The 13554-nt window shown below is 49.1% G+C and overlaps 1 protein-coding gene across 2 annotated transcripts in view; it reads right to left on the reverse strand.

Moving 5' to 3' along the window:
* LOC311228917 (X-ray repair cross-complementing protein 5-like) overlaps positions 1 to 13554 on the reverse strand; it is a 68744-nt gene that overhangs the window by 13810 nt on the left and 41380 nt on the right. For both annotated transcript variants that reach the window (XM_084314878.1, XM_084314877.1), the window contains 6 exons: positions 12459 to 12655; positions 10093 to 10183; positions 8641 to 8710; positions 8374 to 8483; positions 7773 to 7869; positions 7046 to 7113 (listed from right to left, as the gene is read on the reverse strand). In XM_084314878.1, the coding sequence (XP_084171004.1) occupies positions 7046 to 7113; positions 7773 to 7869; positions 8374 to 8483; positions 8641 to 8710; positions 10093 to 10183; positions 12459 to 12655 (633 nt within the window). The remainder of the gene's footprint in view (positions 1 to 7045; positions 7114 to 7772; positions 7870 to 8373; positions 8484 to 8640; positions 8711 to 10092; positions 10184 to 12458; positions 12656 to 13554) is intronic.

Raw genomic sequence — 13554 nt, forward strand, 5'->3', positions numbered from 1 at the left:
TTCACTTGGTCGTTGACTCGTGATGAAGGCTTTACTAGTAAGGAGCGAACGATACGTTGAACGAACGTATTAGGATAAGACAAGACTACTGCTGTATCCACCTGCGACGTATTTATACGTACGGTGAATAATCTAGTGCCAACCTTATTTCTGTCTCGTATTCCTGGGCAAAGCCGGGCATGTACAGACATGTCTTAGCGGTGACTTTGAACTCGACTCTGGGGGTATGGCAATGGCGCCTAAGAGACCGCTGTCCAATAGGAGAACGAAATATTATGGTCTGTACTAGGTTAAAGGGATATTCTGTGTATATGTACAAAGAATACACAAGGGATATCAGACGATATACAAATAGTATACATGGGATCTCAAGCAATAAATATATATATTCGGTTTAATCTGACCCTTTGTAACAGCCGCCTCCTAATTAGTCCCACCTAATTAGATAAGCAGAGACAGATTAACCGCACTGTCCACTACTCAATGTCCGTTGTGAGGGTAGGGCAGTTCACAAAGTCAGTGGGTCATGGTCGTCATTAAGAGAGTCGGGGAGCCTTGGCAACTCTATCAGCCTCGCCACGGGTCGGTTGTATGTCCGCCCTTGGACGAGCACTTCTGCCGCTCTGACCTTTCCGTCGGCACCAGTGATCACTTTGCTTACGCGGCCGGCCGGCCACGCAGCTCGGGGTAGGGACTGGTCTATGATCATGACGACTGGACGGGATGAAGGGGGGCTTAGGAGGAAGCGGGCCTGAGACTGCTTTGATCTGTGCTTGGCTGTGCCTCCTCCTCCTCCGTCTGTTTCTCTTGTTTGCTCTGTACCCCGTCTGAGGAGGGGCCGGTTCTGGCCGCCCCGTCAAGGAGTCGCTTGGGGTGCTAGGTTCGAGGTCAGCTACGTCTGGAGCGCAGCTGAGGGGGGTGGAGTTCCGAACTCCCTCTTGTGCCCACGGTTCTTTCACAGGCCTCTCGATTAATGTCAATAGCCTCTCAACGGGCTGTACGAGGGAGTGGCCGGTGTCGCTCGCCTTTGTGTGTAGGCAGCGTGTCGACGTGGGTTGACTGTCAAGTCCGTAGAGGGGGCCCTGGAGCGTCCATCCCAGTCGGGTCTGAACCGCGACTGGGCATCCTTTGGGTCCGATGTGGGCCGCCTCAATTGGGAGAATGAGGTCCGCGTGGTCGGAACCGATGAGCAGGGTCGGTGTGGCGCCGTCGATAAGCGGTATAGGTAGTTGACGTAGGTGCACATACTTCGCCATCAGCTGTGGGATGGGGTAGGTGTACTGAGACAGGCCTATGTCGTGGCTGGTGAAGACGTTGGTAATACTATACTGCTTCTCGGGCTGGTCCACCGCTGCTATCTTGAAGGAGACCTTTTCACCTTTTATGGTCTTCTGGTCCCTTCTGATGGTGCGTATTGTCATGGTACCTTTGGCACCCCGCAGGCCCAACTGGGCTGCGGCGGAAGCGAGGAGGAGAGTCTTTTCAGACCCATCGTCCAGGACGGCGTAAGTGTCCAGGACCTTGTCCTCGTAGCTCAGGAGCACTCTGACCACTTTGATGAGCACTCGGGGGGTTCCGCTATGCTGGTCAATGTGGAGCACTCCTGTTGGTCGGTTGCTTTGGATCGTCTGGGGTGGTGCCGACTCGCGGTCGTCCGAGTAGCACCGTGACTCCCAGTGTCTGCTGTAGCAGTCGGAACAGTAGGGAGCGGTCTGGTGGATCTTCGGTACTGGTGCCACCGCCTCGGCATGGTACATTACCGCGACGGGCCCACTCTGTTGTCCTGGCTGACGCTTGTTGATGTCATGCAGGACCTCCAAGTGGGTGCCGCCGCACCTGCCGCACTTCTTCTTCAGGCGGCACGCAGCTGCCATGCGGAAGCAGCGGCGGTGGTCCTTGATCCACTGACTCACCTCATCCGTGGTCAGCTTCTTGAAATCGTCGCATTGATACAGCCGATGTTCCCCTTCACAGTACTGGCATTCAATCTTCCACTCCTCTTTCGTCGAGGGGGTGTCGTGGTTCTTGTGCTGCGGTACTGATTCGGCTTGGTGCATAACGGTCACCGACCGGCGGTTATCATTTAATCCCCGAGGTCCTGGTCTTGGGCTTGGTCCACTCCATACGAACGTGTCCAGTCGTAAGCTGCTGACCTCCCTGGCGAGGAACTCAGACAGGTCTAGGAGGGATGCCTCTGGGCCGTTGGGGTCACGGTGGTCTCTCTGCCGCCGAAAACGCTCTTGTCGGGCGGGAGGGAGCTTCTCTAATATTCTCTCTACATTAGAGTTAGCGTACAGTTCGTGTATCCCTTTTTCCTTTTGGGACCCCAGCATCCCTACCAGGGACTGTACCTTGATAGAGAGGTCATCCAATGCTCTGTTGTCTCTGGCTGGGGGGAGACGGTCAATGTCTCTTATCTCCTGTATCACGTAGTCCCATATGCGTCCATAACGTTGGTCGAGGGCTACTAGAGCCGCGGTGTATGGGGTAGTAGAGTTGGAATATGCCAGCGCTATATTGTGCGCTCTGGGCACCTTCAGGTGCTTGAGTAGGATAGCATACTTGTACGTTTCATCCGGTACATCGGACATCATTGTCTCTAAGCACATTCGTAGCTCTGTGTACTGTGCTCTGTTCTCGTGTGTGAAGTCCGGGAACGTCGGTGTGCCAAGGTACGATGCCATGGATGGCTGGCACATCGGTGAGCGTTGGGGGAGAGGCCTCCTGGGCGAGTCTCCCTGTGCGTGTCGTCTTGGGCTGGTACTTGGTGGGTACCGAAGGTCGGGTACCCAGGTGCTGTTCCTCGGTGCTGACAGTGCGTCAAACTCACCCGTGAGTTGAGTCGGGGGTTTGTAGCGCAGTGCCTCGGGGCTGATGTCTGGGCTGTACTGGACCTCCTGGTCCAGAGTACGTTGCTGCTGGTCGGGGCTGTACTGGGCCTCCTGGTCCAGAGTACGTTGCTGCTGGTCGGGGCTGTACTGGGCCTCCTGGTCCAGAGTACGTTGCTGCTGGTCGGCTTGACATTCCTCCTCTTCCTCCTCCTCCTCCTCCGCCAGGTCCTGGAGTCTTCTGTTCAGTCTCTCGGCGTGGTCCGGTTCTTCCCGGTTGCTGGGTCTCGTATGGACCGGCCGGGGAGGGGGTTCGGAGCCGTGGACAGGATCCTCCTGTTGGCGGGGTCCCGGGTCGCTTGGTCGGGTAGGGGAATGTGTCCTAGACCCTTGTCTTGACGATCTCCGGGAGCTCCGTGCGGAGCGGGGGGGTGTCGCCATGGCCATCAATTGTTCTACCATCTTCGCCTGCTGCCGGTCGCGCTCTGCTTCACGCTGGGCATGGGCGGCGTCGCGCTCTGCTTCGCGGTGGGCATTGGCGGCGTCGCGCTGTGCATTGGCGCTGGCATGGGCGGCGTCGCGCTGTGCATTGGCGGCGTCGCGCTGTGCATTGGCGCTGGCATGGGCGGCGTGGAGCTGTGCATTTGCGGCGTCGCGCTGTGCGTTGGCGGCGGCGTGCTGTGCATCGGCGCGGCTTCTTTCAATGTTCTCTTCCGTCTGAAGGCGTCTGGTCTCCAGTCTTATGCGGTCGTCTTCACTCCTTTGTTGCGCCTGGAAGCGATCTCGCTCGGTTGCAGAATGTTCGCGTTCACGGAGGGCTTGCGCTTGGAGTTGCGCGTGAAAGCGCTCTCGTTGGTCTGCAGCTTGTTCGCGCTCGCTCGTCTGTTGCGCTTGAAGTCGATCGCATTCGGTGGAGGCTGCCAGGGTGGCGATGAGTGCCTGTGCCAGCATCTTGTCCGCTTCGCTGGGGGAAGACACAGGCGGAGGTGATCGGCTTCTGGCAGTGCTCGTTGGAGATCCGTTCTCCTGTCGCGTACCGAGGAGATCCATCTCCTGGGTGCGCGTCTCTTCTTGTGGTGGGTCGGGTTCCATCCCTGGAGGGCTTTCTTTATCCTGGAGCTCTCCGGGGACTACCTCGTCGACGTTGGCGGGGGGTAAAGTCATGTCGGGTCCCTCCTGGTCCCCACCGTGAGCTTGGTCAGTTACGTTAGAACCCACTAGGGTCTCTACTGGCGGGGTAGCCTGGTCGGTAGGGTTGGACATACTTTTACTATCCGCTTTAGTTATTTTATCCGCATTTAACCTCCTTTTAAAGCTAGGTATTGGACTGACAACGTAGTCCTCTAGGTGAAGCGGTGGCTGCCGTCTGCGCTCCGGGCGATCTAGCTTAGGAGAACCGTTTGTGGAGTGTTCATCATCGGCCATGTTAATATTAATATTATATTAATATTACGCTAATTCTTATCCGGGGCTCGAAGGACCAATTGTAACTGAGGGGTACAATTCCCTGACTGTATTAATAAGTATGGTATCATTAAACCACTACCGTTTTATGTACATTACTACTGGCCATACAGTACACAGGTATCTTATGATGAACACTTCCCACAATGACTCGGTTCCACACAAAACTGGGTTCAAGTATTTATTAGCAGCAATGATAGTACATAATATACTTTACTTTGGATGCGCTTATAAGGCAAAGGAATGTGCATAGGCAAATCAATAACGTATGTCCATTCTCATATTACGCAGGAGATAGAGAACACCACCTGTATCTTAGGAATTATATCTATGGTACAATAGCAATGCAGCGGGAGATACTAGTAGGGTTCCCACTGGTTGTAAGCCAGCAGGGGGAGGAAATGTTCGAATGCAAAGTCTGGATCAACGGGGACTCAATAAGCTCCTGCTATGGGAGGCGGTATATTACTCCCTTGATCTGGACGAAAGCAGCAGCTGTAATCCCAGTATGCGTGCAGCATAGGTGAAAGCCGGCCAGCCTCTCCAAGAGACGGGCTCGAGTGATGTTCCTCACGGGTAAATCCACACAGTAGTGGGGTGTAGACGATTCTCCTCCGCTCCAACAGCCTGGTCCAAAGCAATATAATAATAATAATCCAGCCGGAAAAGGGCTCTGCATTCACCGGGGTAGATTCTCCGGTGCGCGGTACTTCACATTAACTAGGTTGAACTTGACGTTATTCCACTAAGCTCTGACACTTTTACTGTCCTATTCGCACGCGGTTATAAGTGCTCTATTTAGACGCACGGTTGCTCACTTCACTTGGTCGTTGACTCGTGATGAAGGCTTTACTAGTAAGGAGCGAACGATACGTTGAACGAACGTATTAGGATAAGACAAGACTACTGCTGTATCCACCTGCGACGTATTTATACGTACAGTGAATAATCTAGTGCCAACCTTATTTCTGTCTCGTATTCCTGGGCAAAGCCGGGCATGTACAGACATGTCTTAGCGGTGACTTTGAACTCGACTCTGGGGGTATGGCAATGGCGCCTAAGAGACCGCTGTCCAATAGGAGAACGAAATATTATGGTCTGTACTAGGTTAAAGGGATATTCCGTGTATATGTACAAAGAATACACAAGGGATATCAGACGATATACAAATAGTATACATGGGATCTCAAGCAATAAATATATATATTCGGTTTAATCTGACCCTTTGTAACAGTACCCATCCCTAATACATATGCAGCATCCCCCTGTTGGGGTTGCTCAATGCTGTAAAATATTACATAAATGTTTTTTTTATGAATAACGATATTTGAGGAGCCTAATAATATTGCTACAGCATGCTGCAGGTAGTAGTAGTAGTAGCTAGTGTAAGATTCTGATCAAACTGGCCAGTATCACGTCTTCGTCTGTTTGGCTCTCCATCCAATTCCTCTGCGTTGTGTACTTTTAATGGTCCTGACGTCTCCGATACTGGTAGATAAGATCCTTATCTCCCCCCCGTTAGTGCAATCCGTAAACCATAATACTTCCCCACCTCCGTAAGAATTCGACACTTCGACAACGTGAAATACCTTACAAGGAAAAGCATGGTTTTATTTCTCTAAACAGAAACCTCAGCTCAGATGTTAACAGATTGTATTGTCCTTGAAGAGTATATTTCTAATGATCTTTCGGTGTGTTCATATTATCGTCCTTTTGCTGTTCAGTCCAATAGTGTTCAGGCCTGTTCGTTAGCCTAAAACCATCCTCGTGGTAGCCGAAGCTACTGGTGATGTGCCATTCTCCCCCCCCCCCCCCCCTCTCTCTCGTCGAGAGGAGAGAGTCTCTTCTGGTTTCTTCCCTCTTAGTCTCAGTCAGATTTTAGTCTGCTCTACCCGGAAACACCGTTCGACTTATAGGTCTTCGTCGTAGCAACGACGGCCCCCCGCCCCTCTCCTGGTTGTCATGCGACGTGCTGTCATGACGACTGCTAACCTTTCACACCATTAAACGTTTCATCCACTGTTGCATTAAAGAGGTCACCCCTCTCCTCCTGCTCTGGGCCTACACTCTAATCTCAGATGTTCTTCTAAGGAATTCATAACAAAACCCTCGCTGACGCGGCCTGTGCCTGTGAAATCACTGGTTCCACCACCGTCACCGTCTTCCATGCACATTTCAATCACCGTTTTAGCTGTGGTCATCTCTCCCCAATCTATACATCACATACATTGAAAAAGCACCGTTTTCTCTCACTAGGTACGTGGGAGGCTGCGGGCGAAACCATCTCCGTGACGTCAGCATTTAGCGTGAACAAAATGGCGGCACACATGTTGATAAATGCTACATAAATGGACATAACAAATCGTTTTTTCTTAGAAACGGCTTCTTTTTATAGCGTGATTTTTTTCTGTGGTTTATCTAAATACTAATTTGATGCTATGACTATGTTTATATCGCTATGCAACATCTCCCCTTTAAGAATGACTATTCTGATCATTCACTCTCCTCCGTTATCTCCCCACCAGTTAATGGAATTATTTTGAGTAAATCATACCGTATCTAACGACAGATATCTTATCAAATGGGGGTCCATGGCCCATGTATCAATTTGGGGGTCCAAATGTTTGAAAACTAGTCTAGTCTACTAATGGAGTTTCTTGCCACACAAGAGCTTAAAAACGCCACATCCTGCAGTGTATGTACAAGTGAAATGGCAACGAGGAAGATTGAATACTGTAACCTTCTTTTCTCACCTGATTAGCATCTTGTTTGGACACGGTGCATCCTTCAACCTCGTCTTTGCTGATCAGAGTTATGCCATCTGTTGATCAAAATACCAGAATAAAAGAAAGCGGTCATCGGTCCACTCCGCTTAATATTCAGTCTTTAGTGATACAGTGGTAAGGCTGAGAGAGAGAGTAGGAGGGACACAGGTGAGAGGGTTCTGGTGGGATTCCCCTCTGGGTACCACTAACTCTTTTAAACGTGCTATAGATATCATTTTTAAGTGGAGTAATCATTTTAAAATAATGATACCTCCACAGAGCTTTTAGAAAGGTGCAGAATACAAGTATTGCCTTTCCCCCGCAAAAAATATTGATTAATTAATTTATCATAAAAAGAAATGTACAGGTAACTTTCTTTTTGTTGTTTACATGTTGTGTGCATGTATCCCCTCCCTACTTCCCATTTCCCCACGTGGAATGCACCTGATTGCATAAATGACATGCTGGTGCTCTAGTGTGACATCTAGCGGCTGAATGTTGTCTATAGCACCTTTAACAGCTACTTGGCAATAAAGATTCAGGTCGTAGTTGGACTTTCAACTGCCGGCTCCTCCTTTCTATCTCATCTCCCGTTACCGCTGAGTGGAAACACATTGGGGAGAGAAACTTCATACTGTGCGATGTCATCCTTGGGCGTGTGAAACGTGTAAACGGGGTGATGACCTGCTGTCCCTAATAAGGAGGCTTATCATACCCTGGACCAGCAGGTCCCAGAAGTCTTGAAGGCCTCTGTCTGGAATGCTCCTCTTCAGTGACTGGAGGTAGCCGTTGTACAGATCAGCATTCTTCAGCTGCATGAACGAAGACACAGATGAACAAACCATTTATGATTCTACTCACACACAAAGGCTGACTTCAAATACACACACGCAACCGCAGACACTTGCGTGCACACACTTGTCTCCATGTGCACACACACACACACACACACACACACACACACACACACACACACACACACACACACACACACACACACACACACACACACACACACACACACACACACACACACACACACACACACACACACACACACACACACACACACACACACACACACACACACACACACACACACACACACACACAAGAACTGGCCCGAGTTCAAGTCATCATGAGAAGTTAAACATACACTCTCTCACAGTGTAATATTTTCAAATTATAATCATAATCCCCAGCGTGGCGAGACTATGCAATAGTCTGTAGTGACATCTCAAAGATTAGTGTACAAGGGTACAAGGGCCCCTACATGGCAGCGCCATCACATCTTCATCCACCAAGTGTTTGTTTACCTTAACGGATTGCTCTCTGAAGGTCTGGACACAGGTGATGCACTTCATGTAGTAGTGTGCATTCTTGTTGCTAAGCAACTGTTCTATCCTGCCAGTCAGCTGCTGACAGACTGGAGGGGGGAGGACACGGGGGGTCACCGCACATCAAAGAGACAAGAGACAAATGGAATTACTAGAGCTGAACAGTTATTCATAATACAATCAGACAGAATATTTCAGCAGGAAAGGTTGAATGTTCTGGTTTAGCCACTAAAACCTCGGTCTCACCTTCTCCAAATGGAAGAGTCTTCCGTTTGACCAGAGAACGGAAGTCTCTGGCTGGATCCACACTGCCCACCTGCTCGCCAATTGTTAGTGAAAAGTAAAGTCAAAGTTTAAAGCAAAAATTGAAGTAAAGATTTTAAATAAAAAGTCATTAAAATGAACAGGGTGGCGCAGCGGACAAGGCGCTCGTCACCAACGCAAGAGACACTGGTATCGAATCCAGCTGTCAGCGTTGCTTCCGGCTTGGCCGGCCGTCATACTGGCTCGATTGGCAGTCAGGGGGAGGGAAGCCGGTGGGTGGGTCTGGGTCGTTGTGGACAGCGACTCCTACAGTTCGGTCGGGGTGCCTGCACAGTGCACAGCGAGGGAAGGATCTGGGGGAGGTAGTGTGACCCTTCCACACGTTACACTCCCCCAGTGAGAGTCCGCGCTGCCAGGTGAAAAGAAGCGGTGGGCTGGGTACACATGTGTCGGAGGAAGCATGTGATAGTCTCCGCCCTCCCAGACCGACGGTAGGGGGTAGAGTGCGCAACGACCAGGAAGGGGATTGAGAGTTGGCATAACGACTAACATTGGGAGGGGAGAAAAACGGAAAAAGAAGGAGGACAAAGATAATAAATATATATATTTTTTTAAATGAACAGCAAAAGTAACAGCAAATCCTACTGAAATGTCAGTTTCTCAGACAGATCGATATAGATAGAGGGAAGTATAAAAGAAGGAAGGGTCATCACGTCACTGTGTAGCACATGAACACAGTGCCAAGTGTGGGAATTTTCAGTTTGGCCAACATTGAATTAAATGGTACCATCTCCTCATTTAAACAGGTTAATTATCTTGGATGTCAGAATCATCAGCAATTTGTTGCATAGTTAACTAGCTAGTTAACGTTTGATATATTGGTTGATGTACTGTATATTTCCTACGATAGCTGGTATATTTAGAATTTTAGGCTTCAATAGAACTGGCACCAAAGTCTCGACACCAAGCAGAGCATAGAACGCCGGTATTATGACGTGATGACTCTTCCTTCTTTTATAGTTACCTTGCATTTTGATCTGAGGTTCCAAACTGTTTTTATAAATGACCCCCCAGGTCAGAAAATTCCCAAAGACCCCAGTGTTAAAAAAAAAAAACTTAAAAACTAACATTTGGTGTTCACACACGTTCTGTCAAGAGGATAAACAACGTATCTTTCCTCAGGGTCCAGGAACCCTGCTCCTCTTGTCTACTGGTCAATGACAACTGTGTGTGTACAGATTAGCAAGGCTGCATGGCTCTCATAGTACCTTTCATCTACAAAACCATGATCAGATATTAGTACACAGATTATATATATTATATTATTACAGACAATTTAGTTTTAATAGTGGCATTTTCTAGGGACCCCATTTTAATAATAGGGGACTGACCCCACGGTTGGGGAAAGCCTGGTTTTAGTCCTCTGCTTCTCACCGAGCTGATGGAGCCTTCTGTGATGTCGGCCAGGTTGTATTCCTCCTCCTCCTCGTCCAACTTCACCTTCTTAGCGTCAGGCCCCTCGGAGCTGATGGTGGTTGAAAACGCTCAGTCAAGATTGTTGGTACAAGAAATACCTTACACAGCGTTACTGCTAGGACCCTCTGATGTAGTAGACTAGACTAAAGAGGAGCATGTTACCATGTACAGTACTGGCAGCAACAACAGCCCTTTTCACACAGAACTCACAGCATTATACCGCAATATGGATTCTCTTTTTTCCCCCAATCTGCCGGCTTTGGGTTGTTTCTACACTGAACCTAGCAAAGATGGTATAAGTGTGTGCGTTCAGACAGAATGCAGTGATGCCGTGTTCGTGAGTCAGATAGATGGAGACGCAGCACATTCTGAAATAGGTCACCAAAGGCACACGCACGCAATGAAAAATATGATTAAATTGACATGCATAACTCACGATGATTAGTTAAGACAAGATTTCTCTAGGCTTTTGAAAATGTAGGACAGACCTAGCTGGTAACAGGGCAGATAGGAGAGGAACCTCCAAATCGTGAGTTTGACTCATTACCTCTACCGGTGGCCCAGTTGTCACTTTCGTGTTTCCACCATAAAATATATAAAACAAAATATGAAAAGTCATTCCTTTAAAATATACTTTGCTGTCAGTTTACACAAGGCAATTGACCCACTTACTGTATTCCCTCCTAGTCACAGGTACAGACATTACCACACACGTCGTTTCTTCAGAGGTCTGAGTGTGTGAAACCCTCCCAGGCTCATCAAATAACATCCTCAATAAACTCCAATATGTCCAAATTCTGCTGCCTGCCCACATAATCACCTCCACCCGCCGCTCTGACCACATCACCCCTGTCCTCCACAACCTCCACCCGCCGCTCTGACCACATCACCCCTGTCCTCCACAACCTCCACCCGCCGCTCTGACCACATCACCCCTGTCCTCCACAACCTCCACCCACCACTATGACCACATCACCCCTGTCCTCCACAACCTCCACTATGACCACATCACCCCTGTCCTCCACAACCTCCACCCGCCGCTCTGACCACATCACCCCTGTCCTCCACAACCTCCACCCGCCGCTCTGACCACATCACCCCTGTCCTCCACAACCTCCACCCGCCGCTCTGACCACATCACCCCTGTCCTCCACAACCTCCACCCACCACTATGACCACATCACCCCTGTCCTCCACAACCTCCACCTGCCTCTCTGACCACATCACCCCTGTCCTCCACCTGCCGCTCTGACCACATCACCCCTGTCCTCCACCTGCCTCTCTGACCACATCACCCCTGTCCTCCACCTGCCTCTCTGACCACATCACCCCTGTCCTCCACCTGCCTCTCTGACCACATCACCCCTGTCCTCCACCTGCCTCTCTGACCACATCACCCCTGTCCTCCACCTGCCGCTCTGACCACATCACCCCTGTCCTCCACCTGCCTCTCTGACCACATCACCCCTGTCCTCCACCTGCCTCTCTGACCACATCACCCCTGTCCTCCACAACCTCCACCTGCCTCTCTGACCGCATCACCCCTGTCCTCCACCTGCCTCTCTGACCACATCACCCCTGTCCTCCACAACCTCCACCCACCACTATGACCACATCACCCCTGTCCTCCACAACCTCCACCTGCCGCTCTGACCACATCACCCCTGTCCTCCACAACCTCCACCTGCCTCTCTGACCACATCACCCCTGTCCTCCACAACCTCCACCCGCCGCTCTGACCACATCACCCCTGTCCTCCACAACCTCCACCTGCCTCTCTGACCACATCACCCCTGTCCTCCACAACCTCCACCTGCCTCTCTGACCACATCACCCCTGTCCTCCACAACCTCCACCTGCCTCTCTGACCACATCACCCCTGTCCTCCACAACCTGCCCGCCCCCCCCTACTTCTCTGACCTTCTTCACCACCACACCCCAAGTTTTTCTTTTTTATCCCACACTGTAAAGCGTCTTTGAGCACTGAGAACAGCTCTATATAAATCAAATATACTATTATTATTATTATTATTATTATTATTATTATTAGTGATGCACGATATATCGGCCGCCGATATGCCAGTTTTTTTTACCGATATAAAAAATGTATTTCTGAAAATAAGTTACAAAAGTACCAAAAAAAAGCTTTTTGGAAAATAGCTCTTTATTTGATTATCATAAAAAAGTGTTTTCTATACAGAGATATCGACATCGGTAAATATCGGTATCGGCCAGAACAGCAATATTAATATCGGTTATCGGTATCTGCCACAATTTTCACATCGGTGCGTCACTAATTATTATTATCATAACTCCAGATTTACCCCTTTCCAAATATCTGAGCGCTGGTCTTCAACTCCTTCTTCTTCTCCACCGTCTTCAGAGGGAACTTCCTCTTCAGCTCCTCCAGAGGGGCGCGGCAGCGGGTGCTGAGCGCAGCGGGGCGCTCCAGAGCGGCCTTCAGCCACGGCTCCATGCTGGGGAGAGGGGTGTCGGGGTTCACGGCCCTGTGGTGCAGACACTGAGGGAGACGACGGGGTGGCGGATGAAAAAGAATTTATTAAATAAGTGTCGGATTGAGAAGGAAGAAACAAAGTTTCTAGTTTAGGTAATAATATGTGAATATGTAACCCAACAATGAAAGACTTATTCATTATTGAGGTTATAAATGCATCTTTTGACCGAGTTGCAAAAGGTTGGGCTGCAACTAATGACTATTTTGGTAGTCGACTAATCTGTCGATTATTTTTTCTATTAGTCGACTAATCGAAAAACAATTATATAAAAAAATTAAAAAAATTAAAATTAAAAAAATATATAATTTTTTTTTCTTTTGCACTACCTATCTTTGTGAAAGTGGCTTCTCAGCTCTGGTCCAGCTGAAGACAGAGCAGAGGAACAGATTGGACATTGAGCATGACCTCAGAGTTGCTTTGCGACTCTTGTCAGGACCAAACAACATCCCCAGTTATCCCATTAGTTCCCCCAAACTTACTGTCGGTCTGTTATGTTAAAGGAAAACTCCACCATTTTGGGAAATTAGCTTATTTGCCATCTACCCTGGAGTTAGACAAGAAGAAACATACCTTTTTTCTTCTCTGTGCATGCAGTAGGAGTAGGAAGACGTTGGGAACTAGGCTAATGGAGGAACCTACTTCCAGTGACTGACGCTAAGCTAGGCTAACAGTGGGCGTCTTCCTACTCTTGTCTAACTCCAGGGTAGATGGCAAATAAGATAATTTCCCAAAATGTTGGAGTTTTCCTTTAAGCTAAGAAGTCTTCAGCTGGCTGGACCAGAGCTGAGAAGCCACTTTCACAAAGATAGGTAGTACAAAAAAAATTAAAAAGAAAAAAGAAATTATAATAAAAAAAAAAATGTAATGACTAATCGACGCAAGAATTCCTCGTCAACGATTTTTT

Source organism: Notolepis coatsorum (genome assembly GCF_963971535.1).
Source record: "Notolepis coatsorum genome assembly, chromosome: 5".
Taxonomy (NCBI): Eukaryota; Metazoa; Chordata; class Actinopteri; order Aulopiformes; family Paralepididae; genus Notolepis; species Notolepis coatsorum.